At 49.9% G+C, this 26,890-nt stretch overlaps 1 protein-coding gene across 2 annotated transcripts; it reads right to left on the bottom strand.

Moving 5' to 3' along the window:
• Window positions 1-439: 439 nt before the first annotated feature.
• ANAPC1 (anaphase promoting complex subunit 1) lies at window positions 440-26,818 on the bottom strand. Of its 2 annotated transcripts, XM_017837433.1 has the most exons (47): window positions 26,515-26,818; window positions 25,640-25,801; window positions 25,440-25,491; window positions 24,755-24,867; window positions 24,478-24,560; window positions 23,624-23,697; window positions 23,222-23,367; window positions 22,347-22,567; window positions 21,715-21,924; window positions 21,322-21,417; window positions 20,988-21,078; window positions 20,806-20,871; window positions 20,509-20,646; window positions 20,155-20,295; window positions 19,842-19,902; window positions 19,386-19,573; window positions 18,572-18,646; window positions 17,931-18,196; window positions 17,579-17,670; window positions 16,774-16,922; window positions 15,994-16,072; window positions 15,879-15,915; window positions 15,709-15,779; window positions 15,433-15,611; window positions 13,147-13,373; window positions 11,841-11,959; window positions 11,145-11,416; window positions 10,396-10,630; window positions 9,378-9,469; window positions 9,085-9,219; window positions 8,878-8,960; window positions 8,699-8,777; window positions 8,077-8,151; window positions 7,499-7,575; window positions 7,243-7,333; window positions 7,074-7,127; window positions 6,633-6,826; window positions 6,311-6,397; window positions 5,698-5,815; window positions 4,978-5,055; window positions 4,545-4,612; window positions 3,599-3,737; window positions 2,720-2,806; window positions 2,166-2,261; window positions 1,873-2,071; window positions 1,253-1,387; window positions 440-706 (listed from the first exon to the last, which is right to left on the bottom strand). In XM_017837433.1, exons 1-47 carry the CDS (start codon window positions 26,725-26,727, stop codon window positions 591-593), a joined length of 5,859 nt encoding a protein of 1,952 aa, XP_017692922.1. In that variant the 5' UTR covers window positions 26,728-26,818; the 3' UTR covers window positions 440-590. The 2 variants fall into 2 exon arrangements, with proteins under 2 accessions (XP_017692922.1, XP_017692921.1); XM_017837432.1 differs by lacking the exon at window positions 440-706 and having other exon boundaries at window positions 1,075-1,387.
• Between the last annotated feature and the right edge of the window lie 72 nt (window positions 26,819-26,890).

Genomic DNA, 26,890 nt, shown 5'->3' with positions numbered 1-26,890 from the left:
TGGTTGTCTTCCTCTGTCCATCTGCAAAATCCCTTGGCTCCCCTCCTCAAGGGTTTGGGATAAAACAGGGAGAGAGCAGGACAACCCCCCCACGGAATGTGATTGAATTTGAAACCAGAAAAGGCAGGATCCAACCCCTTGGCTCTGGCTGAAGAATCACTCACCCTCTGGCTGCTTTTCTTGGAGGAATTCCACCTGTTTGACGACAAATTAAGCACCAGAACCAACACGGAACCAGCCCCGCTCCGAGTTCAGCGCTCCAGGGAAAGCAAGTTTTCCAGGCTGCCTCCACCCTCCAGGACCTTGTGGAAGCGGATTAAGATCCATCACAAGCACAGGGGTTACAAAAACAAGGACAAGGCACAGCTCCCAGCCGAGGTCCCCTCAGAATTCCCCACAAAAAAAAAAAAAAAAATATTTGTAAACAACCCTTCGTTACAAAAGTAAATTTATTATGACCTCACTTCTATAATTCTTTGTTTTTTTTTCCGCTCGTGGTAACAATTTATAAATAACTCCTGTCCGTCGCCACGGCTGGGGGTGAGTTTGGTGGTTGAGAAGGTACAAAATAAAGCGGGTTGTGGGTGGTCCTACAGCACCATGGCCTGGGGGTTCCCGAGGAGCAGCGGCGCGAGCCGGAGCAGCGCCCGCACCGGGATGTGCAGCCGCCTGAACTTCAACAGCAGCTCCGAGAAGCTCCTGCTCCCTAAAAAATAAAAAACATCAAAGACAAAGAAAACGAGGTAAAAATGGGGTCAGATTTGCCCCGAATAGAGCCCTGCCCCAAATAGAACAGAGCTCCCTTGGTGGAGCCTCCGGAGGCGTTTTCCCAGAGATCCCAAGGTTGCAATGCTGGTTATAAGATCAATTTTTACATTAAAACTGTAAGAAATCCCAAATTCCAGCAGGAAGAAGAACACACAGAGAATACCCAGAGGAGAGGTACGTAGCAGGCATCTGATTGGAATCATCCAAACCCAGACACAGGAATCTGTATGCTCAGGGTCCTGGCCAGCACAGGATTCCTGGGATGGGCACTCCCTGGGAAGTCTCCAGCCCCAGATCCCTCTCCCCATGGAGGGGGTGACATTCCTGTCACGGCCCTAAGCAGGGCACAGAGCTCCCACAGCTGCAGACCAGCTGAGTTTCCTCAGGAGAGCAGAGCACTGGTGTATCCTGGGCTGGGCTGAGGGAGGAAAAGCTGCCCAGTGAAAGGGGCCAGGATTTCCCTGGATCCCAGCTCCAGACTCACCTTCCAAGCCTCCAGCTGCCAGCTGGGCTGGTGTGGGCACAGAGTGGTAGATCAGGAAGCAGGCCAGCATGCTCAGCTGGGATTCCTCTGGGGGCTGCCCGCTCAGGTAGGAATGCAGGGACACATCCCCTCCAGCTGCGAGACACAAGGTACACCAGGGAAATTCAGGAAGCATTTTGTGAAGGAAACTGGGTTTCTGCAGAAAAATCTCCATCTCCCTACAGGAGGTGGGCTGGGGGCTTGTTTTCCAACCTCCTTCCTTCTGCCATGGCCACCCTACACCCTGTTCCCTGCTGTGGCCACCCCTCCTGGAAAATTCTCCCAGGGCAGGATTAGGAAGGCATTTTCTCTGGGAATCGTGAACCAAACCTCCCACCGCTACAGGCAAACAGAATTCCTCAGGGAATGGTTCCACACCAAACTGAAAACAGGGTGGTTTATCCCAGTGCCTGCCTTTCCCTTGCCAACCTGGATCAGCAAGACAAGAACCAGGTGAGTAACCTGGTCTGGTGGGAGGTGTCCCTGGCAGGGGGTGAAATGAGATGGTCTTTAAGGTCCCTTCCAACCCAAACCAGCCTGGAATTCTGTGCAGAGCTGGCTTAAAGATCTCTCCTCCCTACCTTGCAGCCACTGATCCAGAGTGTTGTCTATAGTGCACTTCATCACGGGCAGGAACTCCGAGTTCATGAAGAGCCCTCGGTTGGGGTTCCTGCTCATCCTCTCCTGGTGGCTCCGGGAGCTGAAGAACTCCAGCACCAGCTTGATCTGCCACAGCTCGAACGTCTCCGACATCTCCCCCCTTTCCAACCTCCTCACGGCCTGGGAGAGGGGGAAAACACAACGTGAACACTCTCTGCCCCCCCAAAAAGTGGCCCAAAGCATTCCCTAAAGGAGAACTGTGAGCTGACCGCACCTGATCTATGGCGATGTACGTGGGCAGCATCTCGGGGTTCTCCTGGGTGACGCACTCGTAAAGGATGGAAGAGAAAAGGTCCAGGATTTCCTGTTTCTGATCAAGGACACGTGTCAGACGTGGTTTGTTCAGGTTCCTACTCGTGTTTCCTTCCATTAAAGTTACCCCACGTTGCTGACATCGCAGGAATCTGGGATGCCAATGATGCCACACAGCTTGATCTTTAAACTTTTGGTTTATTCCCTCCCTTAAGTCACCCTGTGCAAAGAAATTCCAAGCAAAACACCCAAACCCCTCCCTGACTTCCCCTAAATGCCTCAGGACACTTTGGTTTTGTTAAACACATTCCTCAAGGACTGGGACACAAACCCCAATACCAAACCAACAAAAATTAGAGGGTCACCACCCCTTTACACCTTCGTGTTACAAAACATCCCGTAGAATATTCCCTGTTCCCGCTGCTTGGAGGGCTGGACTCTGCTCCAGAGTTTAGTGAAGGTTTTCCCCACCTTTTATCCACGCCAGAAGTGTTGGTCCCCACCAACACACCCTACCTGGCCCATGTCCACAGTTGGTTTGCAGAAATAGTCAGCGAAGGAGAAGAGAGCGGGGTCAGAAGTGAAAGCAGAGATGGCTTCTGGCTGGGAAATAAAAAAAAAAAAGAGATTAAAACACACCCTTAAAATGAACTTTTCAGGTTTGGTGCACAAAGGCAGCAGCAATTAATAACCAAACCTTCCAAAACACGAGTGAGAAGATTGTAACCCACATCAAAGGTCGGAATCCGTGATCTAAGGGTTGGAGTCCACGATCTGAAAGTTGGATTCCATGATCTAAAGGTTGGACTCCGTGATCTAAGGGTTGGATTTGTTATCTAAAGGTTGGATTTCATGATCTAAAGGTTGGAATCCCTGATCTAAAAGTTGGATTCGTGATCTAAAGGTTGGAATCCCTGATCTGAAAGTTGGATTTGTGATCTGAAGGTTGGATTTGTGATCTAAAGGTTGGAATCCCTGATCTAAAGGTTGGAATCCCTGATCTAAAGGTTGGAATCCCTGATCTGAAAGTTGGATTCGTGATCTGAAAGTTGGATTCGTGATCTAAAGGTTGGATTCGTGATCTAAAGGTTGGATTCGTGATCTAAAGGTTGGATTCGTGATCTAAAGGTTGGATTCGTGATCTAAAGGTTGGACTTGTGATCTAAAGGTTGGACTTGTGATCTAAAGGTTGGACTTGTGATCTAAAGGTTGGACTTGTGATCTAAAGGTTGGAATCCCTGATCTAAAGGTTGGACTTGTGATCTAAAGGTTGGACTTGTGATCTAAAGGTTGGACTCCACGACCTTGGAGGTCTTTCCCAGCCTAAATGATTCCACGACTCAGCCCATCCTGGACAGAAGTATCCCTGGCAGGAGGCCATTCCAGGAGGGATACCTTGAAGGCCCGCGCTTCGGAGTTGCGGTGGGTGACGGTCTGTGCCAGGAGGCTGCGCCATCCCATGGGATCCTCCTTGTAGGAGAGCTGCCCAGCCCTGAGCTTCACGTACAGGATGCCACCCTTGGAAAGGATCGACCTGGAACAGCACAGGGGGACTTGTTTAAATGGACACAGACAGGCAGCCCGGAGAGCAAACAGAGCTCCCACAGCTCCCAGGCAATAACACTCCCTTTCAGGCTTTGTCCTAATTATTTAAACCCTGCCCAGAGAAGCTGGGGCTGTCCCATCCCTGCAAGTGTTCAGGGGCAGGTTGGATGTGATTCAGTTGTTCATTAATGGCTTTCAAACGAACTAAAAGAGCCCCGTGGCTGAGCAAAGGCGCAGCCGGTTTCCTTTACCACCCATGTTAAAGTGCAAAGCTGACACTGATTTCACCCCAAATCCTGTATTCCGGTAAAATCTCTGGTTCCCACAGCTGCCCAACACCTCCTGAGCGTGTCAAAAACACAGCGAGTGCTTTGTACCGCGAGCAAAATAGCATTTTCACAGAGCAGTAACAGCCCCAACAGTCTGGGAAACGTGACATCACAGCCACTCAAAACCAAACCAAAACCATGAGTGCGAAGCTGCTTTCTGGTGCTGCTCCATCCCGCTGCCCAATTTCTGTGGTTTTTACTATCAGGTTTTCCCCTGCCCCCTGTTTTTTTTGCATGAATTATTCACATCAATAGGCGAAACCAACTACGCAGTTTCTTTCTTCAAACCCACCTCCCCCCCATCTAAAAAAAAAAAAAAGTGCTGCCAAGTGCACAGCAGCAAGACCTGAGCAAAGCCAGGCTTCTTTCTAATCCGTGGGAGGGGTTAAAAAAAAAAAAACAAACCCCAAACATTCAGTAAAAATTACTACAAGCTCGTTATTCGGTGAGGCATTAAAAATACTTACTGGAGGTGATTGGTTCCCTTGCTCAAATCTATTAATAATTCCCAGTACCGTGGTCCCTTCACTCTGATCTGTCAACAGAAGCAGGTTTTTTTATTAAATAGAAACAGAAGCGTTAAATTAAGAGGGGTTTTGACAGTTGTTTTTTTGGTTTTTTTTTTTGCCCTTTTTCTGCTGCTCAGCCAGAAAATTCAGGAGGAGGAGCTTTGTGTCTCCTGCAGTGAAATTTCTGGCACAGGGAACCCCCCCCATCCCATCAGATCTTGGAAGATCTTAGTCAAGACCAAAGAGAAGCACGTGGCTTAATTTAACTCCCTGGAGTCATTGCAACAGGACAGCATTGGGCAGGGAATCAAAAAATCCCTAAATCTCTGCTCCTGCGCCCTCTGTGACACAAAAATGGGTGGTTTTCCATTGAAGTGGAGAGTTCCTTTACCTGTTTCAGTAAGTGAAGCTCTGGAAGAAGCGTGGGGGCCATCAGCTCCTCGGTGGCCTCCGCGTACCACTGGGTGCCCTTCAAAATGCCACAGGATTCCCAGGTTAGGAGAGCTCATTGTCATGGGAAAAGGGAAGAAAAAGGGCATCTTATGGGGAACAACTCCCCCGGCAGCAGTTTGGGGGGTGTTTCTGTTCCCGAGCCCTGAGTAACTGCAGGACTCGGAACTCGGCACTGCCCTTCATGTCAGGAAACATGAATAAAGCCAATTTCCCACGGATGGATCAACACCTAGCCGTGGGCAAGTCTGAAATGGGAAAGTCTGGGAAGTAAAGTATGCTGTGAACGTGGAGAACTCTTTGCCAGAACCATCTGAAAATCCCAGGAACCCTTCCTTTGGTCCTTTCCCGAGCAGGTGGTTCCAGACACCCCTGTGCCTTTGGAAGTCCTTTAAAGGGAGGAGAACCTGGGTCAGCCATGACACCCCTGACTGTTTGAAGACACTGTGGTGACTTCTCTTCTGCCCTCCAGCTGCCATCAAAGCACATGTGAGGTGGGAGTGGGTTGAGCCCAACCCTTCCATTATTTGCAGGGAATCCGTCTCGCCTTTACCACAGCTTGAAACAACCTAACCCTGGAGGCCACACCGATGAAAACTGGGGTAAATCCCAGTGTCCAGGCATCTCCCTCACCTTCCCCAAGGCCTCCCAGCCACGTTACCTTGTAGGTCACCTCTATGAGGGCGTAGCAAGGAGTGTTGGAATCCACGTCCACGGGAGTGAGGAGCCTCGGTTCTGCCGCCAGCACGTACAGGTGACGCAGGGCCTGGAGGTGGTACCTGGGGGTGGGAATCAGGAGCTCAGCACAGGCAGGGAATGACCCCCAACCCCCAAACCACGCCTGGCTCCACAACCAAATCCAGCTGGTGGTGAAACTAAAGGGAAACGTGTGGCCACGGTTTATGTTTTTTAACGTGTGTGGGTTAACTGACAGGCCGGGACTTAATGGATTGGAACCAGAAGTGATTAAGGGTCATGTATGGACACATCTTGCAGGAAGATCTTTCCAGCTGAGAAGGCAAGTCACAGGAGCACAGTACAGCCTCAGGAAACCTGTTGGTGTTTCCCTTCTCATCACCACTTGTCACTCATTTCTTCTGTTCTCCACTTCCCTTTGGTGCAAAACCTCCAAAAATGTATTTACAGACCACTTAGGTAAAACCTCACAATCTGCCTTTTGTAAGGAGATGGTTTAGCTCAAGGAAACATGATCCCTAGGGAAATAGGAATCCCTAAGGATCCCTAAGGAAACGGGATCCCCAGCAAAGCCTTACCGGTTGTCCGTGCTGTGGACAGGGAAGTGAGGGTACAGGGCACAAAGGAGAGCAGCAATTGAAGAGTTTGAAGTGCTCAGTGAGTATCTGTAGGGAGAAAACAACATTATCTTTTAGGTTCCCTGCTAAAAAACACAGGAGTTCAAAACATTTTGGTGTCCCAGGGACGAGGAAAGGAGTTTACGAGTCAGAAACATTCCCGTGGCACTTCCTTTGCCACAGAAGATGTGTTCATGCATCACTATGTAGGGAAAAAAAAAAACAGGAAAATGAAGGAAACTGGAAGAAGGGTTGAGCCCTGCCTTTGGAAATGGCAAATCACCTTCCTCCTCCCAGGAAGAGGAGCCCCAGAGCCATGTGATGAGCCAGGTGGAAGCCGTAGTTCATCTCTCCCCCCGTCTTCTTGTGCATGAAACGGCAAAGCTGAAGGACCTGGAGGTTCCCAGAGCCGGCCATGACCATGGCCAGAGCCAGGAGCAGGACACTCAGGCACGTCTCCAGGTTATAGTGACCTGTCTGGGAGCAGAGCAGAGGTTTTATTACTCCTGTGGTCGGGCTGAGCCGCTGCTTTCCACCCCAGAGCTTGGAAACCACAACCCACAGCAAAAGGGAGAAGCAGCGAAGCCCTTCAACATGACTCCCAGCCTGTAATTCCCATCCTATAATTAATGGGTGAAAGGGCTGGGTTTGTTTGCATCCAGGTTTTGCTGAGGGTTATCAAAGTGTGTCACACAAAGCGAGAGGAAAACCAGGAAGGACTTACTATGGATGCTGTCGGAGCCGACAAACACTTCAGGAAATCCGTGGCGTATTTGTACTGGAAAGCAAAGAAACGCACCCTAAACACAGATTCTAAATATAAATATAGATCCTAAGGAGAAAAGTGAAAGCTCTCTGGAGGTGGAAGGGGAAAATACAACCCCTCCCCTTACCAAGCACTGAAATGCTGCCAGGTTTTCCGAGCCGGCAAAGCGAAATCCCAGGGATAAACAGGCTCCGGCGATGATGTAGACGTGGGCTTGCCTAAGGAACAACACAAACAGGAAATGACCACACACCCCTCTCTTCTCCTCCTCGGAATACGGGCCACAAACCATCAGTAAAAAAAAAAAAAAAAAAAAGAGGTTTGTGTTTTTTTCAGGAAAAGAATTAGGCTGCAGTTTTGGGGTTTTTTTTGATGTCACTCACGCCAGCGTTTTCAAGCTCAGGTCTTCGGAGGAAGGCAGCTCCGTGGCGTGAAGGGAGATAATGTTCTCCCTTATGATCTGTAAAAAGCATGAGGGGAAAAAAATTCATCCTGGGAAAACCTATTTTTAATTGAAATTCTGGCCCATCAAAGTGATATAAAACAAATCCGTGGCACAGGCACGTAAAAGCTGTTCGGTTTTTCTTCCCAGGTCAGCACCCTGTATTTCTCAGAGGTATTGATCTAATTTGGTCTTAAAAATTCCATTCAATATCTTGGAATATCACTGATCTCACTGTTGAGAAGTTACTCCTAATGCAGCTGTTTTGCACTGTGGGGAAAAGTTAAATCCCTTCCTTTCCCTGACATCACTTTCTGTCCTCAACAGTCACATCCCTCCTCAATCCCCTTCTTTCCTGCTCCCAGTGCTCCCAAAACACTCCAGGGATCCAATGGCACCTCTGTTAATGCACATTTCCTTGTGCACCTCACGTGGCCACGGAGCTGTTCCCATCCAGAACAATCCTGGGAAGGTGGAAAACTGGGAAGCAAAAGACCCCAAACATAAATAAACACCTACTTGAGGCACGTTGCTGTTGACCCACTTGGAGTTGGGCAGGATGTCATCCCACAAAATCAGGCACCGAGCCAAGGTCTGAAAAAAAGGGAGAAAGCCAAAACATAGGGAAGGAAAACCCCACCACACAAACAACAATGGTATTTTTTCATGTCCTTACTCCATCCCCAAAAAACAGACAATCCAGCTGCCCGTTCTCCACAGGGTTTTTTTTTTGTTTTTTTTTTTATTATTCATATCAGAAATGAGAAAACAGCTTTTATTGTAAGATGTGCAAATTCTGCTTCCAGAAAAAAGAAACCCCAGAAGAAATCCTTGCAAGGGCAAAATGAAAATTCCCTACGTACTTCTAACTCCATTTATCTGTAACATTGGAAAAAGCTATAGAAATGCACCCAAAAATTTCATTTAATGTTGCACATAAAATGTGCCTTTCAAATATTTCTCCCTGAATTCTGTGCTGGATGACAAGGAAGCTGCCTTAGCACAAGGAGAAATTGTTGGAAGGGGTGAGTTGGGCTGGAGAGCAACAGGGGAGACCAGTGATCCAAGGGATTCTGGGTGATGGGAATAAGGGCTGGAATTTAAGAAATGGACTGAGGAACGAAACCAAAGCAAATCTCACCCTCAGCAAAAGGAATTCTGGCTTTACAAAGTCCAACAGGTACATGGTGTCCGGGGCTTTGAGCCAGTCCGCGATGGATCTGCGGAGCACGGCGAAGGAACAGGTCACACCCCAGCAATTCCCAAAGGGCAGAGCCAACACCACAGCGGTTCAAAGAGCAGGAATCCCAAGGTCCATACCTGTTGTTGGTCTTCAGGTAGATCATGGCAAGCGCCAGGGTGGCACCGGGACACGTCACGTCCACGTTGATGGTGTCGCCTTCCTGTGGAAACACAGGGAACACCTCCAGGTGGGAAGGGAGTGAGCCCAGCCGGGTGTGTGTGCTCCCAAAGTCACCCAGGGCTTGAGACACTGCTCAGGCTTCCACCAAAGTCAGCAGCACGCACCTTGATTTGGTAACTGGGAGACTTGTGCTTCTCCCGGTGCATTCCCGCCTGGAATCGCCGGTGGCCCCCGACCATGTACTGGTACAGCTGCTCGGGAACGTTGAGGTCTGACATCCCTATCAGGTTACTGCCGTGCTGAGGAGCGGAGAGGAGAAGGAAAAACATGGGAGTGACTTCCTCGAGGAGAAAACCCCCTGCTCTTGGCCCACGGCATCCAGGAGTCAGGGGTGAAACAGCTCCTACAATCCCATCCCAATGGATAACGAGCGTTCTGCTAATTGCAGTTGACTTACCCCGAGGCACACCATGCCCAGGGCCAGCCCAGATGCCAGGGAATAGGACTCCCTGTCGGTGCAATATTCCATCTCTGGCCCGGGGGGACGCCCTGGAGAAAACAAACCGGCAAAATCCATCTTTTAAAACTCCAGCTGAGTAAACAGTGGTTTAATTAAGAGCTACGTTCCTAGTGAGAGGAGGGAAAAAATATCTGCCCCTTCTCAGGAAATTCCAAGGAACTGGCACTTCATCCATCCATCCCTAAATGGCAACCCCCTCCTAAATGTTGTGGCTGGAGTTCAGAGGACATGGTGAGAACGCCAACACTTTAAGATCCCTGGACTTGTCCAAATGCTGCTGCTAAAAGAGACTGCACGTCCCTAATTACCAAAAGCATAACAATTCCACCCTTAAAATTCATCCCATTCCCTGTTTAATAAACCACAGAGTCTCCCAGTAAAGCTCCATATAAAAACAAGGATAAAGGCCGTTACAAATAAAAATCGGGACGTGCACAGAAGGAGGACACAACTGAGATCCCAAATCTGCTGTTCAGAACCAGATCGGCGGCTAAAAAAGCCCTAAAATTCCAAGCAGGGGAACTCAGAGCACCAAAATTCCCAGGTTTTCCCAGAGATGGGAAAACACCTGTCCCAGGGATCCGTTCGCACATCCCAATGGGCTATGCACGGGAAGGGCCCAGTGATGGGACTGCTGAAAATCTCTGAGTAGAAGTGAAGTTTCTTAATTTCAGGGAATCCCAGGATATTTAGGGTTGGAAGGGACCTCTGGAGATCACCCAGTCCAGAGCCACCTGGAGCAGGTGACACCGGAATGAGTCCAGGTAGGTTTGGATTCCACACCCTAATGAGTGTTTTATGCCACTCAAACAGCTCTCAGGAGCTCCTGCTCCCCTAAAAACAGGCCCATCAGGTTTGCAAAACCAGAGGCAGGGGGTACAAACCAATCCTTCCAAGCTCCCCGGTGTCCCTTCCCGGCGCTCATCCCGTTTTTCCCGGCGCCAGTGGCACCCACCTATCTCTGCCAGCAGCACCTCGGCCGTGTGCCTGTGGGCCGTGCCCTGGTAGACCAGGCCTATCCCGATGACGGCGGCCACCTGCACGTTGTGGGGCACGTCCAGCTCGGTGGAGGTGGGGGGCAGCAGGGCGGGGATGTGGATGCTCAGCAGGCGGGTGATGGCCATGTCCATGGTGCCCAGCTTGGCGGCGGACACGCCGAGCAGCAGCCCGATGCTGGTCATCTCGTGGCCCTGAGGGAGGGAACAGGGACAGCAGGAACCTTCAGGGATGGGAAAACGCCTGTCCCAGGGATCTGTTCGCACATCCCAATGGGCTGTGCACCGTGGGAAGGGTCTAGTGATGGAATGGCTGAAAATCTCTGAGCGGAAGTGAAGTTTCTTAATTTCAGGGAATCTCAGAATATTTAGGGTTGGAAGGGACCTCTGGAGATCACCCAATCCACCTGGAGCAGGTGACACGGGAATGAGGCCAGGTAGGTTTGGATTCCACACCCTCCCTGGACAGCTCTGGTCCCAGTGCTCTGCTCCCCCCATGGAAAGAAGTTCTTCCTCGTGTTGAGGAAGGGTCCTTCCAGCCCAAACCATCCTCAGTCCTGCACCACAACCACTAATATGCAGCCACTCTGCTATTCTCCCACAGCAGGAAAACTTCTACCCCAGTGGTTCAAGAGAAACCCGTTGGTTTTTCCTTCTCGTTCTGCTGGAAGGGCCCAAATCCCACAGGGATCTCTCCAGAAGGCCTCACCTTTGTCAAGTAGTCGTGGATGTTGAGCGTGGCCAGTTTGGTGAGGTGCCCATTGAGGCCCAGGGCCATGAGGAATCCCGCGTATTCGTTGGCCAGCTCTGCAATTTTGGGCTTGTTGTAGACGATCCAGGCGGAGTCTATCTGGGAAGCGGGAGCGATCTTCAGGCCGGCGGCCACCCCGTTGTGGAAGCTGGCCCAGCAGGCCATGTTGGGAGGCACATCGATATTCCCACTGTTCAGATCCACGGTGGTGTTCCTGGGAGGGGCACGGCCTGCCGAGGAGAGAGGGAATTAACAGCAACCAGGAACATCCAAACCAGCCAAGGGAGGGAACGGCTCCGATCAGAGTCGCCCTCCGGTGCCTTCAGGAACACCAGGACAGCACAGATCAAACAGCAACTTCCCAGGATCTCTGTCCTTTGTGACTCCAGCACTAATTTTTTCACTTCCCTGTGTTTCTCAGAATGCACCTGATGTCAGGTCCCAGTGTTTGGTAACAAAAAACACTGATTCAAACCCCAAGAGCTGCCACATCACAAAAATCACACTTCAGCCATAAAACTCTCTGCAGAAAAGCAACAGAAGATGCTACAAAAATAACAGTAAGTTCAGAAGGAAATGAGAAAACCTCTGAAAGAATCTCCAGCCATCTGTGAAACGCTGGATTGGTCGGGAAGGAACCACTGACCCACGTACCGGTGAGGTTCAGCTTCGGGATGGGCAACTGCTCCGTTGGAACGGGGTGGTAGGAGAACAAGGTGAACATTCCTCGCCCCACTGGGAGTGCCATGGTTCGCTGGCACAGCTGTAACAACCTGGTGGGGACATGAAACCAAAGCCAAGTGCTCAACACGGAGAACTTTTCCAATTACACGGCACAAAACGGACCTCCAGGCAACAGGCACGGGGCAAAACCACTTTTTCCCCCCCGAGTCTTCCCTCTTTCTTTTGACCCCACCCTCTGGTCTTCACAAGATGAATCTCAAAGACACATTTTACGGACACCTCGTTGAAACTTGTCACCAATTTGCCCTAAAGCTGCTTAAAACAACCTGTGCTGTGGACATTTCCCAGCCATATCAGAGGTGAGGTGACAGGAGAAAGCCAACCAGAGCTGGTGGGATCTTGCTATGACTGGTGTAAAACCCACGTAGAGAGTTCATAAGGTGCTTCCAAGAACCCTGACCACAGTTCTCTATGATTTACTCTGGAAACACTTTCTAGACTCGTCAGATTACTCAGCTTGGTAGCTCACACAATAATTTGATATATTCCTACTCCTGTAGAGGGTTTTGCCTGCTAATTGTGTCCTGAAATTCGCTTTTTTTCTCTGTTTTCTTTTTAAAGAAGATACTTTTAACACCCCCAAAATTAGTGATTAAAGAAGCAGGATGGGGGACAATCACAAGGCCACTGGGCACAGGAGGTTTCAAAAGACAGAGGGATGGGACACTGAGTGTGTTCTGTGCAGAATTAATGAGGTCCCCTGAGCCAAGACCAGCCCTGAACAAAAGTGTTCTCCAGCTTTAGGCAGGGGATGGATGATGTTTTCTTCTCCACAGAGCAGGTCCTGCTTATATATCACATCTTCTAGGTGGAAAAAAAAGTGCTACAAGCTGCTTTCAACCCCCAGCTGATCCCAACTGTTTGGGTTTGAGACTCACTGTCTTTCCCATCTGCTGCTGATCCCAGGGGCCCTCCAACTCACACACAGCAGAGCTCCGATGTTCATGGAGCTCCAACAACCTGGATTATGAAATCCAAACCTTTTCTATGAGTCCTAATATTGCCCTGTTCAGATCCACTTAACTCTGAGTCACCGAAAACACCCAGACAATCTTTTCAGAGCCAAATTAATGAGAAACAGCTGGAAACAGAGAGAGTTCCAAGGCCAGGCTGGACAGGGTTTGAAGCAACCTGCTCTGGTGGAAGGGGGATGGAACGAGATGAGCTTTAAGGTCCCTCCCAACCCAAGGCATTCCGCGATTCCACGCTCCTTTACCGGTTTTCCTTCTCCTCTATGTACTCGTGGTCGCTCGCTTCCGGCATCTGCACCACGTTGACCCGCACGGGCCGGGCGCTCTGGAGGAGCCTCCTCACCTCCTGCACCCTCAGATCCTCGCTCCAGATCAGGGACATCACCTCCTCGTTCATGTCGTTCATGCCGTCCTCGTCCTCCTCCGACTCGGCCGCGGAGGGGATGTCCGAGGACAGCACCGAGCCCACGGACTGCGAGGGAGAGGGGAAGGAAAGGAAAGGACAGGACATGATTTTGGGGTTGGAAATATCAGCACCCCCAGCACGACCACGAGATGGGTCTGTGAATACAAGGGACTGACTTGTGCATCATCAACACCACTTTTGGATTACGGAATCCAACCCTTCTCTCTGTGTCCTGCACTCAGGTTTAACTCAACGCTCAGTTCAGGCTCAAATGCATTGATCAGGTCTACTTAACTTGGAGCCACCTCAAATACTCCCACAATCACGTGCTCCTTACAGGAATTCAAAGGCCAGGAGGATCTCTGAACATGGAAATCAAGTATTTTTGCCCATGGAAATGGGATAAAGAACTATCAGGAGAAGAGAAGGCGACACCTCAAATACATCAAGGACCACTGGGCTGAGCTTGAGGAGGTGACATGGGACATAGTTCTCATTCTTTCCAAACTCTTTCTTGTCTCAGAGCAACTGGAAAGAATTTTCCCCTCCACAATCAACCCAGTTTGGGATTAGCCTACTTTGGGATTAGCCCAGTTTGGGATTAGCCCAGTCAGATCTTCTGTTCTGCAGGTGCTGCCCAAGAAACCTGCATTATTTTTCTAATCGTGGATGTTTTCATGAATCAGAGCTTCCATCTGGATTCTCCCTGCAACAACCTTGGGAAAGCAGGTTACCTATTAAAACAAACAGCCTGCACAGCAGAAAACTCCAAATATTTGTTGCTGTCAGCCAACCTGGGCTTCACTAAACTTCCACACTGGAGCTACGTGACCAGAAAAGCCCCAAAGTTGTTGGCAAACCCTCTTTCCACGCAAGATTTAAGAAATGCTCTCTTAAAACTCTGCTCTCCTGTTTCTTCTCATCACCCAAGTGATGCAGAGGACCAGAGAGAACGGCTGCCCGTGGCTCTTTGGGAACACATGACCCCCAGGAAGGCAAATAAACGTGGAGCAGATGAATGAAACCCAATTTCTTCTGATAAATACACAGTAAATCTCAATTCATAACTGCACCACCCAGCGTCCGTTCTGAAACAGGAAACTCCACCCTGCCCTCCCGAGAAATGACAAACAATTTGGGGTTTGAAGAGCACTTTGCCCTTTTAAGGCAACATCTATTCGAGGCATTGTTATAAAGTCAGTGATAAAATCAAATTTATCATCATTTTTGTGATCCGCCAGGGTTTCGGTTGGGCAGAACGTCACCAGCAGAAAACAAAAAGGGCTTTTAACGTGGGAGTTTGGACACGTGGTTAATTTACTTTTCTGCTAAATCAACGAGGTTTTTAATGTGAAATTATTAATGAAGCCCTCTGTTATAAAAACTGGAATTATTTTAATATCCTTTCAAAGCCAAGACAGCAAAAAGGATCTCGCCCAAGATGTATTTGAGATTACAAACCCCTCTTCCTGACTTTGGGAAAAGGCTATGGACAACCTGCTGGCCTGAAGTGGTTTTATGCCAGCTTCCAACAAGATTTTTGGCTTCCAATAAAAGACATTTAAACGAGATTAAATTCCCTGTGATCCTGATGGTTCCCACCTAAGAGGAGAAAATGCCAAAAACACCACACACTTTTTTTTTTAATCATTTTACCTCAGGATACAAGTAACTAAAACTTGAAATACGGCAGGTCTATTTCCCAATCCAGCTCTTCCAGAGGAGAGGGAGATGCCAGACTGAGAAACACCCACTTCCTTCTCCCTCTGCCACGGTTTGATGGCAGAGCCTCTGGACAAAGCACCACAGGACGAGAGGAAGAGGAGGAATCAAACAGCTCTGGAGGTAAAAAATTTCCAGAGGGAAAAAATTGTCTTGGCAAAACATTTTGGCAAAAATCTGTTTGGAGGCAATTTTTTTTTTGCCTGAATTAAGTTCAAAATGTGTTTTATATTGAGTTCCCACAGCTATTCCTGTGCTGGATCCTGGACTTTATATCGAAACCCTCGCGTGCGTAAACCCTTGATCTCGTTGCGATTCCACACCTTGGGATGCCCTGAAATTCCTGAACTGGCTGCTCTGCCCAAGCCCCGGGACTGTGAAACCCATCTGTGGCCCCACTCACAGATTTTCCCTTCTGCAGGTTCCCTTCACAGGCCTGTTTGGACAAATCCTGGCGCCCGATGAGGAGACAAACAGCTTCCGGCCAGTCCGAGGCCGGCTGCTCCCGGCAGTGGTAGATGGCATCCCTGATGGGAAGGGCCACTCCAAAGGGAAGAGATTCCAGGTCTCTCAGTGTGAAACCTTAAAATTAAGGGGGAAAAGAAGCCAAACAGACTGTGTGATCAAAGCTGGAGCAAGTGTATCTCATGTTATGATGTTATTTTCATTCCGCTCTTACCGACGCTTGTCATCCAAAGAACTAATTTTTCAGCCAGGCTGGAAACGGATGAGCTGTGCTTGAAACTGCACCTGGAAAACGGAGGAGCGTTAAGGAGGAGCCAATAAAGCTCGTCCAGGAGTCAGCAGAAAGCCAAGAACTCAGCAAAACACCACTGAAACCCCTCGTACCCAGTGTCATCCTGTTCCATCTGCTGCTTCCGTTGGCCTAGGAAAGACAAGGTTGCATTAACTCCACGTTTTCCAAGCACAGCACAATCCTAGGATGGCATCAAGGCGTCCTTACCTGATGTGATCTTGTACAAGTAATGGGAGGCTTCGTTTGCCACGGCGCTCTCATCCCCAAGGATATAGAGAGCCACGCTCTGGACAGGGAAGAGACACCAAAACAGGTCATTTTGGGGGCTGGTATTGCTTTGCTTCCCAGCAGAACAGGCAGGAAATAACTGTAATACAACCTCCACAGCAGGGCAGGTTTATTGTCAGCAAAAGGAGATTGAAACAATTGAAACAAGCAAGAAACTTCGAGGCTTTACATTTGAAGTTTGGGAAAAAAAAAAGACATCCTGAATTTTCCCTAATAACTGCTGCAAAGGTGAAGAGATAAAACGTGTTCCCACTCATCCTTCTCGTCCTGCTCACATTTCATTTCTCTTGCAGAACACACACATTGCTACAGACACTGTTTGGTTTCCTCCACATCTTGGATATTGCGGAGGCTCCAAGTGAAAAGCTGTTCCCACTCCAGCTTTCCAGCCAGCAAAATCCAAGGGATCAGCCCCCCATTTACTTTTTAATGCTTCCAGACAAGAGAAGCTGGGGAAAAAAAAAGTCACACTCAGAAAAAGATTATGTGGGTTTTTTTTGATGAAGACCTTCCAACTCTGAGCTCTGCCCAGGCAGGTCAGGTAGAGGAGGGAGAAAATAAGAGTCTCTTTTCCTTGTTTTTCTCCTCAGGACCAACATTTCAGCTTCCATGAGGGATATTTCCCTGCCAGTTGGAGCAAACCCTGTCCACAGAGCTGCTGTGCTGGCAGAATAAACCACGTTGTGCCCCAGTACGTACCAGCACCACCAGTTTGCTCCGTTCACAGATCCCAGGTAAATAGGGATAAGGCTGAACTCCTTCTCCCTTCAGGCAGGAACTCAGCCACTGGAAGATACTTGGAGGCTCAGCAGAGAAAAAGGAGGGATGGAGCATGAAACCTGTTTGGACTTAAACCACACGAACAGCAAGGCCAGTGAGTTCAGGGCAAAGGCACAGTAATTCCCCATTATTCCCAAAGGAAGCCCTACAGAACTTCCCTGAGTGACAAAAATCCAGCATTTCCCTCAGAACTTTCTCCCTCCTGCCATAGGGAACAGCCTTGGAAGTTAACAACACTAAACTGAGCTACAACCTCTTTGCCTTCCTTGTCCACAAACCCAAGTAGCAAAGCCTGAGCAATTCCAGGAGATTTTTTTTTTTTTGGTAAGTTTTTTCTTACACAGCCCCTAAAATCCAGCTGGCAGGACACCAAGCAGACACACAGACAACGTGTGACCTGATTTTAATGTGAAGTTTTTGTGGGTTTAGCTCTGATTTGGTTCTTCTGAACTCGAAACTGAGAGCCCACCAGCCCAGCAATACTTTCCACAAGAGAGGCACTTCTCACTACCAGGCTTTTCCCACAGGTAGAGATTTTCTCAGCCAGCCTGAGCTGGGACTTTGCCAAGATGAAACCAGCATTCATTGCTCTGTGGAGGCTCCCACGAAACACTGGAGGCACCAACTCATGGCTATAGTAGGTTAATTTCAGTCCAGAACCCTCAGGGGACCATCAAAACCGAAGGGAATATCCAAATATCACTAAATATCCTCCTGAACTCACCTTGGTCAATGATGCAGGTCTGTCTGGAGGTTTTGACCAGGGCTGGGTAATCTCTGTAGTAATAATCTATGTAAGCTTCCAGTTTTAAATCCCTGGAATGACAGAGAGGTGAGTCCCAGAGGGGGAGGAAAAAAAAAAACAAACTCTCCACCTTCCTGGACAGGAATCCTTTGGGAGTAGGTGCTACTCTGGGGAAGGATCTGGAGCCATAGGAAAAATAAAAGGTTTCAACATTCATCTTCTTCAGTGCATGGGAAGTCTGTTCTAATCTGTGCAATTCCCAGATTTCCCATGTGGATAACGAACAGCCAGAGCATGATGCACAACCCTGTGGTTTTCCAGGTGGACATACCTGGCCAGCTGGACCAGGAGAACCACGAGGGAGCGGAGCCCTTCTCCCATCAGGCTGTTCAGCTTCAGCTCCTCGTAGATGAGGTGCAGGACAAAGAAAATGGCAGGAATGTGGCCGAAAAGGAGGGTGGAGGAGTCCAAACTAAGGCTCTGGGGAAAGTCATCCTTGGAAGGGGAAACTTCCAGGGGGTCCAGTCGCAAAGCTTTGGCAACGGGATGAGACTCGAAATTCCTATGGTAGTCAGAGCTCAAGAGATATTCCCAGTCCTAGAGCAAAGAAACAGGGAAGAGAGGCAGAGATTCCAGCAAAGTAACGCCAAAGAACTGTTACAGGGGAGTTTTCTCCCCAAAAAATGGATCCCAATGTGACTGTTGGATGGAAAAGGTGCTGCACAGGAGATTCAATGATTAAGGTTCATCCTTCCCATAAAAGAATCAAAGCCTTTGTTCCTTAGTCCATCCTAATTCCCTCTGGAAGTGAGAACCCTGACAAGCAGGGTCACATGGTGCAGCTTTGGAAAACTTTTCTTTCCCCCAAATTTCCATCTCAGATGAAATTCCACATGCAGAGTGTGTTGCCTTTAAAAAAAGCCAACACCAAATCCCACTGCCCCCTATTTGTAAGAGAGAACCTTTTCTTACCTCATCCGACCCCGTTTCTGAGGGCCTTGCCTTCTTTGGAGCAATGACTGGGGAAAGTGATCCTTCAAAATCGAGCTGCAAGAAATAAAAGGAGCGAAAGCAGCTCAGCAGTGACACTCCCAAGGTTTCCTAAGTGAATCACTGATCACAAAACCTGAATTCAAACCAAGCACAACATGACATAACCCGAGGTACTTCTAGACTTTGCTGGGAAAGAACCCATAGACACTGGAATTCAACATCCTCTTTAGGAAACAACAATCTGAGCTGTGATCCGTGTTCAAAATGAGAGTAAATTTAACGTGGATTAGATGAACCAAATCTTTAATGCATTGGTGTTGGGTGTGAGCTGGAGTGTGCCAGCTAACAGGACAAGAGGCAATGGGCAGAAACTGATGCACAGGAAGTTCTACCTGAACATGAGGAAGAACTTCTTTACTGTGCACTGGAACAGATTGTCCAGAGAGGCTGTGGAGTCTCCATCACTGGAGATTTTGAAGAACCATCTTGATACAATCCTGTGTAATGTGCTCCTGCTTGAGCAGGGAGGTTGGGCCTGATGACCCACTGTGGTCCCTTCCAACCTGACCCATTCTGTGATTCATCATTTATTTTTATAACCAACTGCCACGGTCAGACAAGTCCCTTATAAATCTACAGAGCACAACAGACCCGAAATCAGAAACATTTCAGAATTGATTCCAGGGCACTTTGTGATTTAAGACAAGGCACAGCCTCCAGCACCTCTCTCGAACCACCTGGAACCTCGGAGAGCTACCAGCAGCTTCAATGGCAACCAGAAGAACCTGCTCACATTCCGTGTCCAGGAGAGCCTCTCCGTGTTGTATCCCATCATGTTCATGAGGCACGTGACAAACAGGTTCCACTCGGAGTGGTAGCTGGGCCCTCCCGGGGCGTTGTAGGCGTTGTACCACTTGACCAGCATCTGCACAGCTGTCTCCTTGGGCAGGATGGCTTTGAGTCCCTGCAGGCACCTCCTCACTGGGGGGAAAAGAGGGAAAATAACAAAGCAGCTGCGTTAGCCTGGAATTTGTTCCGTCAGGTATCGATCCTCTCACTGGACCTGCTTTTAACTCTCTAGGAACTCACAGCGAAAGCCACACGGCCTCCAACAGCTGTTCCTGTGCTGAGGTGGGGCACAAAACCAGGGGAAAATGTTCCTTTTTTTTGCTCATTGCTGAACTGGCATCTCAGCTCTTCCCCGGGAATAAAACACGCAATAACAGGGAGCAAAGCTTTGGAGTCCTACCTAATTCCGAAGTGGCAATTTCGGGGATAGTGATCCGGACCATGGTGTTATTGCTGAGCTCCTGAAAAAAGAAAAAAAAATCAACAAAGGGAAGAGTTAAATTGGGAAATGCACCAAGTTAAAGCAGAGTCTTTTTCTACCAACTCAGAATCGGTTTGTGTGTTAAGATATTCCCAAATCCTGGCTGTTCGCTGCACTGAAGATCTGCAACCTCAGGTGCCAGCTCCATGAAACACTTGGAATGGAGCCTGAAATTATCTTGAAATAATCTCTGCTAACAAAGTGTGGCCTTGAATGACAGGAAAACACCTACTAGAGTTACTCTGTTGTGGACAGGATCTCTGAGAGCTTGAATGAAAGTCCCAAGCTGCTGGAAAGTACAGTCCTCGACGTAGGGTGAGTCGTGAAGTTTGGAAGAATCCCTTAGCTCTGGAACTGGTGACAAAAGCACACCCTGAAAAGTGGTAAAAATGATTGGGTTTATGGAAATCATAAATAAATAAACAGCACTAAACAGATCTTCTTTAAACACAGTTTAATCAGGGGATTTACAGAACGAGAAGAAAAGATTCAGCTCCAAGAGATTCCTTGAAAGTTAAAAGATCAACCGATCGTTTGAAGCTGTTACAACTAAATCCTTTCCAAGGAATATTTCCTTACTCCTTACCTCTTCCAGGGGCCCCAGGTGCTTATTCAAAGGCTTGGATGGAGTACTGACACTGTCCAAGGGAGTGCTTGGCCGAGGCATTTGGTTGGACATCGTCAGGGACGGAGCAGGAAGCCCGGGAATAAACACCTTCCCCACCTTTTTTTGGTGGGAAAAAGGAAAAGAAATAGTTGATTTTTTTTTTTGCTGAAAATAAGCCCAAAAGATGATTTAATTATGCCACAAGGTGCCACTGATTTTACAGAACTCCCTTTCCAGCACTGCACACAAATTAGGGATGGGAAAACTGTGGCTCACCCGAACCACTCCAGAATAAAGCACCAGATTTCCACTGCCTTCCAGGACCAGGAGTGTGTCGATGCCCTGGAACAATCAAGCAGCACGTTCAGCTTCTTATATTTAATTAGGGACACTCCAGTTGGGTGACAAGTGTCACAGCAGGGCATTCCAAGGGGAGCAGTCCCCAGGGAGGGACGAACCTGCACCGGAGCCGCGTCCTTTGCTGGAATGTTGGTAACAGACCCAAAGATCAGCTGCGACTTATCGTTGCTCTCTTGGAATTTTACACACCTAAGGATCAGGGAAAACAACAGGAAACACAAAAAGATTGTCTTGGGTGCTGTCACAGAAAGAAACCACAGAATTTAATACAGTGCAGTTAATTTTTTGTGGAATATCTGGTTCCTTTTCCCCTCGCTTTGCCCAAAATAAGTCAGCTTGTTTTTACTTTTCTAGTCCAATTAAAAGCCCTGCTGTACTTCCAGCTGGTAATTCCCAGAGCGCTCCCCCAGTCCCCGAGGTTGGAATGCTCACCGCAGCTGGAGCTGGGATTCCACTAAAAAGCACAAGAACTTCTGCCCACAAAGGTCAGTGGAAATAAACACTTTGGATGCTTGGGAATTCTTCTCTCTGTCAAAAGAGACACAAGGACCAGTTTAGAACCTGCTTCGCTTTAGAGACCTCGGGAAACCAATCCAGAGGGCCTGGAATAACCAGGCAAAACTGCTCCAAGTGCTCAGTTCTCTTTGGGAGGGAGCCAGGCACTTAGGGAGCATTATTTCCCAAAAAGAAATCAGGAAGTACAATCCACAAATCTACCCTAAGGAGGCTCCACCTGCAGAAAACACCCTAAAACAAGCCCCGATTTCCCTTCATTCCCCATTTCCCGCCACGGGAATCCCTCCCATCCCAACACAAGCTCCTGACCTCATGTTTGTGACTGTCTCTGTCCACAGGTGGTCGATGCACAGCTCGGGAACGATGGGCTCTGTTTCTGGCACGAGGAAGGAGTCGTTGGAAGTGCTGTTTGGGGTGTGGGGGAGGCTGTGCCTCTTCGGGGACTGGGCACTGCTGGAAAAGTTGAACCTCTGCACTCCCGAGAAGGAATGGACTCCCAGGGCTGGGGAATGGGAGCGGCTGCAAGGGGAAGACACAGGACACGGCTGGAAAGAGGACCTTCAAAATCAGGGACAGGATCAAAAGACACAGGACGTGGCTGGAAAGTGGATTTTTACTGTCAGGGACAGAATCCCAGGGAGCTCACACCCTGGCTTTGAAAAGCAACAAAACCCCACCCTAAACTAGTAACTAGTTTAGTGTTAGATTCCTTTACCAACACACATCCCAGCACATGAAACTATTTCTCCAATTAATTTCCAGTCATCCCTGCCAGAATCCAACAGATGAGACTTCAGGAGGAAGAAACCCAACTTTTTTCATTGCAGGGTCCAATCCATGAAAAACCTCTCCCAACTCTCTTCCCTCTAATTGTGGCTTTCTTTAGAAAAGTGACCCAAACCCACTCCTGGGACCTCTGGGATGTGCTGTGCAGTGCCCACCTCAAGGCAGCCATGTTGGAGATGGTTGGGGAGCGGGACTGCAGGCTGGGAGAGGACCCGGATCTGCTCTGGCTGTGGATGGACGAGTAGTTCTGGAAAGGGGAGCCCCCAGGGGAGTCTCCTTTGGAGAAGCTTCGGAGGTGGGCGGTCAGGGAGCTGTTGGTGGCCGTGTGCTGGGGAGTGCCCACCTGCTCCGGGAACTTCAGCACCATGCTCTGCTCCTGGGGCACAAACCAACAGGCAGGAGGAGCTTTTTCCATCAGCTGGGTGTTAATTTCTGCCTAGGAAGGTGCTCAGCCTACGGAGTTATTCCTGCCAACCACGCTCTCCCACTCCCACAGAAACTGCTCCAATGGTTTTCATAGAATCTCAGAGAGGTTTGGGTGGGAAGGGACCTTAAAGCCCACCCAGTCCAACCCCCTGCCATGGGCAGGGACACCTTCCACTAGCCCAGGTTGCTTCAAGCCCTGCCCAACCTGGCCTCGGGCACTTCCAGGGATGGGGCAGCCACAGCTTCTCTGGGCAACCCCACCAGCCTCACAGTAATGAGTTTTCACGGCACTAAGTTACTTCCCACTAAGTTATTTCCCACTTTTCTTACAGAACACAACAGTTTGGAGTCCAAACCTTCCAATGTATGGAATAATATGTTAATTACTGCATGATCCATGACCATCACCATCATGTGACTTCCCTGGCTGTGCTCCAGGCAAACCCACGCAAGGAACTACTTGAAAAAATATAACAACCATCCCCAACAAACACCTTACTCTTACAAATCAAATAAATCACAAGTACCAGGGGCTTCTTACACCCAGGAAATGGAAATACCCAGGGGTTTTTATAGTGACACTTAGTCCACGTGGGATTGGTACCTCTGGCTTCACCCTCCGGAGAGCCCAGACCGTGTGTAAGCTCTGCACAGTGTCGTAGGTCATCACAATGGAAGGGTCAGAGCTGAGGAACACGATCCTCAGGGTGTGGTCAGCCACGTACTGCACCCTGGAAGATCCAAACACACCTGGGAAACAGGAGTTAGCCCCGGTCAGGGCAGAAGGATTGTTTCTGTAACAGTGTCACGAGCATTTTCCACACCCTCTTCCCTCCACCATCTGGGTTTTGCTCCTAACAGTTTCCCTGCCCATGAAGCAGCTTTAACTTGTCGCTTGGAGGTGATTATTTCCACGTTTTTTAACACAGAAAGTGCTCAAGGCACACGCTGAGATTTGATCCCACCCTGAGGGACTCCAGTGACACCCCTGAAGGTGCAAAAATACCTCCAGACTTCCAGACAAGAGGAGTGATCTCATCCAAGGGGTGCAGCATGCTGAACATCGTGGGCAAAGGCTCCCTAGGGAGAAACCAAACAGATCAGAGCCTGGAATCTGACAGTAGGGACATCTGTTCCATTCCCAGAAGCTTGCTGGTTTAACTGAGCAGATTCGACCTTTTCAGGGCCTCCGTTTCTAATCCCAGCTGGGTAGTACAGAATCCCAAGTGCCTGGGATGGACACATAAAACCCATACAGTCCAACTGCTTCCTCTGGGATCCACAGAGGGCTTCCACAGGGACTGGGATCCTCACCCAACAGGGACTGGGATCCTGCAGCTGAGAGAAAATGTCTCAATGACAACCTCTCAGTGAGTCTCCCCAACCATCACAGCCTGGAATCAATTCCCAGGACGAACCTTAATGAAATCAGGCCGGTGACTCCCATATTGTGCCTCCCAGATCCTATTCCCACTCCCAAACAATTCTTAACACTCCATTTTGGGCGTTCTCACTCAGGATCGCTGGGATGGGATAAAGAGCCTGGAGGAATCACATCAACAGAATCCCAGAATGGTTTGGGTTGGAAGGGACCTTAAAGATGATCCAGTTCCACTCCTTGCCATGGAGGGCAGGGACACCTTCCACTGCCCCAGGTTGCTCCAAGCCCCATCCAGCCTTGAACACTTCCAGGGATGGAGCAGCCACCGCTTCCTCCTTTTTCACCTGATCCCACCTTTTCCCATCACAAACACACAGCTCCTTTCACAAGTCCACTCCTTATCAGCTTATCCAACAGGAATAATTAGATTAATAATTAGATTATCTATCAGGAAACAACCCAGACCCCTCATCCCATACCTGGGTGGGCTTGGAGGCACCTCGTGGGAAGAACTGCTGCGCTCAAATAACAAGCCATATTTTGTTGGCCAGACGTTTGCAACCTATAAAATAATGATGATAAATAGATTTATGGTGAAGAAAAAAAATCAAGTATTTTCTATATTGGTTACGTTTGAGGATTTTACAGCAAAATGAGATGTTTGGGCTTTTTCTTGAGAGCAGGAGAACATAAGTCAGAGCCATTTGTGAACCAAAATGGTGCATTTGTGTGGACAAAACGTAGGAGAGAACTCACCTGGAAAGGCAAAGCTGCAATGTAATCCTTCCCCTCCTCCATGCTGTGCACGTTTATACAGGAATTCTGCAAAATGCAGATACACTTCTCTACTGTTTCCTCACTACCCGAAACTGGGAGGGGAAAGAAAGGAAAAAACAATTACACAGTGAAGTTCCTCCCTTTTTCAGACACCCCTCATACACAAGAAGTAAACTTTTAACATAGCAAGGTTTGGTGAATGAGCTCCTGGAGTGTGTCTGGAGGAGGACAATGGAGCTGGGGAAGGGTCTGGGGGGGACAAGGAATCCCTGAGGGAGCTGGGGGGGCTCAGCCTGGAGAAAAGGAGGCTTAGGGGGGACCTTCTCACTCTCTCCAACTCCCTGATAGGAGGGTGGGGCCAGGTGAGGGTCGGGCTCTGCTCCCAGGGAACAAGGGACAGGTGAGAGGAAAGGGCCTCAAGCTGTGCCAGGGGAGGTTTAGGTTGGATATTGGGAAAATTCCTCCCCAAAAGGGCTGTCCAGCCCTAGCACTGCTGCTACCAGGGCAGTGGTGGAGTCCCCATCCCTGGAGGGGTTTAAAACCCACCTGGATGGGTTAGTGGTGGGCTTGGCAGTGCTGGGGTAACAGTAGGACTGGGTGACCTCGGAGGGCTTTTCCAACCCAAGCAATTCCATGATTCCAAGCATTTGCCCAGGACACTCACCGTCAGCCTTTTCGGATTTTTCCTGGGGGACGGTGAAGTCGCACCACAGGGCCTGAAACCCAACGCAGAGACCAATTAACTCCAAACGAGCCGACGCTCCCCACACACGAGGTCCTCTTCCCGGTTATCTCCCAAAACAACCCCAGCCAAAAACACCACCTGGATTCACACTCAGCCTCCCTCTTCCCGGCTCCCCACACCTGCAGGACGGGGCTGTCGACGGTGAATGCCTTGTACACGGCGGACGCTTGGCTCCTGCTGCCCTTGCTCCAGATGACCACGTTGCTGGCCACGTACAGCTCCTCGTCGTAGTCCACCTCCTCCCCCACGTCGCTGACGCCCTTCCTCAGCTGCCAGCTTTCCTGGAAAACGGGGGCTCGGTAAGGAGAAGCCGGCACGGGCTGCCCGGAGAGGCTGCGGATGCTCCATCCCTGGGAGTGTCCAAGGCCAGGCTGGATGGGAGCTTGGAGCAACCTGGGCTGGAACTAGATGGGCTTTAAGGTCCCTGAAGCCCAAGCCAATCTGTGATTCCTGATAAGGGACAATCAGAATCCATTTAGAGTGATTTTTATGGAAGCCAAGGATATAAAAGGGAGGAACAGATAAGAGAGACCCTGTGTTGAGCCATGACATTCCGAGTGAATCCCCTTCTTTCCTAAACTCCTTCTCAGAGAGCAGTTGGGGTGTGGATAGATCCAGTCTTAGGCTCGGTCTGCATCACAGAGGGTGTTCACCCGGAGAAGAGAAGGCTCTAGGGAGACCTTAGAGCCCCTTCCAGTGCCTAAAGGGGCTCCAGGAGAGATGGAGGGGGACGTGGGACAAGGGATGGAGGGACAGGTCAAGGGGGAATGGCTTCCCAGTGCCAGAGGGCAGGGACAGATGGGATATTGGGAAGGAACTCTTCCCTATTCGGGCGGTGAAGCCCCGGCACAGGTTGCCCAGAGGAGCTGGAGCTCGGACGGGGCTCGGAGCCACGCGGTGCCCGGAGCGTCCCGCGGCCGGGGGTGGCACTGGGCGAGCTCCGAGCTGCCTTCCCCACCCCGGCTGCTCCCCGCGGCCTCGGGCGGGGCCGTACCCGGTGCCGGTCGTGGATGGTGACCTCCCGCAGGGACCCCACGAGCCCGGCGGCGCCGTCGGAGGAGCAGAGCTCCGGCGCGGGCTGCAGCCGCCGCAGCTGCAGGCTCAGGGCGCTGGGGTGCCGCCGGCTCTGCTCGCGGCCCCGCGGCGCGAACTCCTGCAGGTCGCCGGCCGCAATCATCGTCGCCCTCTCGTCACAGTGGTCCGACATGGGGCCCCGATATCCTCATTATTTCCGGGGACGCTCCGGCGGCTCCCGCAGGCACCGGGGCGGGCGGGCCGGCACCGGCGGCTCCTTCACACGGGCGCGGCCATCTTGGCGATCCCGCCCTGCCCCGCGCGCCGCGCGTGCCGCCGGGAGCCGCCATGGCGGC

The sequence above is a fragment of the Lepidothrix coronata genome, unplaced genomic scaffold, assembly GCF_001604755.1.
Source record: "Lepidothrix coronata isolate B3197 unplaced genomic scaffold, Lepidothrix_coronata-1.0 Scaffold304, whole genome shotgun sequence".
NCBI classification, from domain to species: Eukaryota; Metazoa; Chordata; class Aves; order Passeriformes; family Pipridae; genus Lepidothrix; species Lepidothrix coronata.
The sequence above is the reverse complement of the archived record's forward strand: the minus strand, read 5'-3'. Positions and strand labels throughout refer to the sequence as shown.

Excerpts from the sequence above, each read along its gene's own strand:
- ANAPC1 (XM_017837432.1), bottom strand. The coding sequence starts at position 26,727 with ATGTCGGACCACTGTGACGAGAGGGCGACGATGATTGCGGCCGGCGAC. Across the intron at positions 22,568-23,221 it reads TCCGGAGGGTGAAGCCAGAG|GAGCAGAGCATGGTGCTGAA; the intron begins GTACCAATCCCA and ends TTTGTGCCCCAG. Across the intron at positions 2,807-3,598 it reads CCGAAGCGCGGGCCTTCAAG|CCAGAAGCCATCTCTGCTTT; the intron begins GTATCCCTCCTG and ends TTTATTTCCCAG.